The sequence below is a fragment of the Octopus bimaculoides genome, chromosome 5, assembly GCF_001194135.2.
Source record: "Octopus bimaculoides isolate UCB-OBI-ISO-001 chromosome 5, ASM119413v2, whole genome shotgun sequence".
Classification (NCBI taxonomy): domain Eukaryota; kingdom Metazoa; phylum Mollusca; class Cephalopoda; order Octopoda; family Octopodidae; genus Octopus; species Octopus bimaculoides.
This window is the reverse complement of record NC_068985.1, coordinates 53,049,005-53,049,831: the sequence shown is the minus strand read 5'-3', so window position 1 is coordinate 53,049,831 and position 827 is coordinate 53,049,005. Positions and strand designations below refer to the sequence as shown.

The following is an 827-nucleotide window of genomic DNA, read 5'->3' as shown; positions in this document are numbered from 1 at the left end:
CTATTTTGTCACAGCGTTACCTATTTAAAGCTGAGTGGACAGGAGCAACGTGAAATGAAACGTTTTATTCAAGAACACAGCGCGCTGCCCGGGCTGGAAATCGAACCCATGATCGACCGATCGTGCGTACAATACCGTAACCACTAGGTCAGGCCACGCGCCTTCACACACTCGTACACATCCACATACACACACGTGCACACGCACGCACTCATATACATGCACACACACGCGCGCGTAGCTAGTTACTCTGAATGCGATAATTATTTGTACATAGTATTTGCTAGGACTAGAAACTAGAATTTGAAATCGAGGAACAAAGGAAAGATGAATTTTTTTGCTTATACATTGAAATTTTTAAATTTTAAATCTTATCTTAAATGTTATTGCTTTTCTTTTCAACGTTCTTAACGGTAAAATCAATGATAATTGTTTCAGCTTTGAACCATGTAAGAAACACTATTATTTAATAGTTTCAGTTCTCTGTTAATAATTTTATCTCACAATACACTTATGGAAGTTACAGTCCAGTTACAAAACAAAAATTTTAATAAGTATATAACAATACTCACATACTTGTCCAGAGGCTCCATAAATGATAGAAAAGAACACAAAAGTACCTGTAAAACACAGCAAACAAAGGGAAATTAAAGAAGTTGCAATATAAGCATTACCATTTCACATTTAGTATTCAGTTCCACTTTTTACGTACTTTTAATGAATATCCTTTCTACTATAGGCACAAGGCCTGACATTTTAGGGGAGGTGGGCAGTCGATTTGATCGAACTCAGTACGCAATTGGTACTTAATTTATCGACCCAAAAAG

General features: G+C 36.4%; 1 protein-coding gene across 1 annotated transcript in view; it reads right to left on the bottom strand.

The window, feature by feature from the left end:
- The window catches only part of LOC106883853 (scavenger receptor cysteine-rich domain superfamily protein), a 36,956-nt gene that overhangs the window by 31,897 nt on the left and 4,232 nt on the right, over positions 1–827 (bottom strand). Inside the window, exon 2 of the mRNA XM_014934992.2 lies at positions 573–620. Coding sequence (XP_014790478.2) covers positions 573–620 — 48 coding nt within the window. The remainder of the gene's footprint in view (positions 1–572; positions 621–827) is intronic.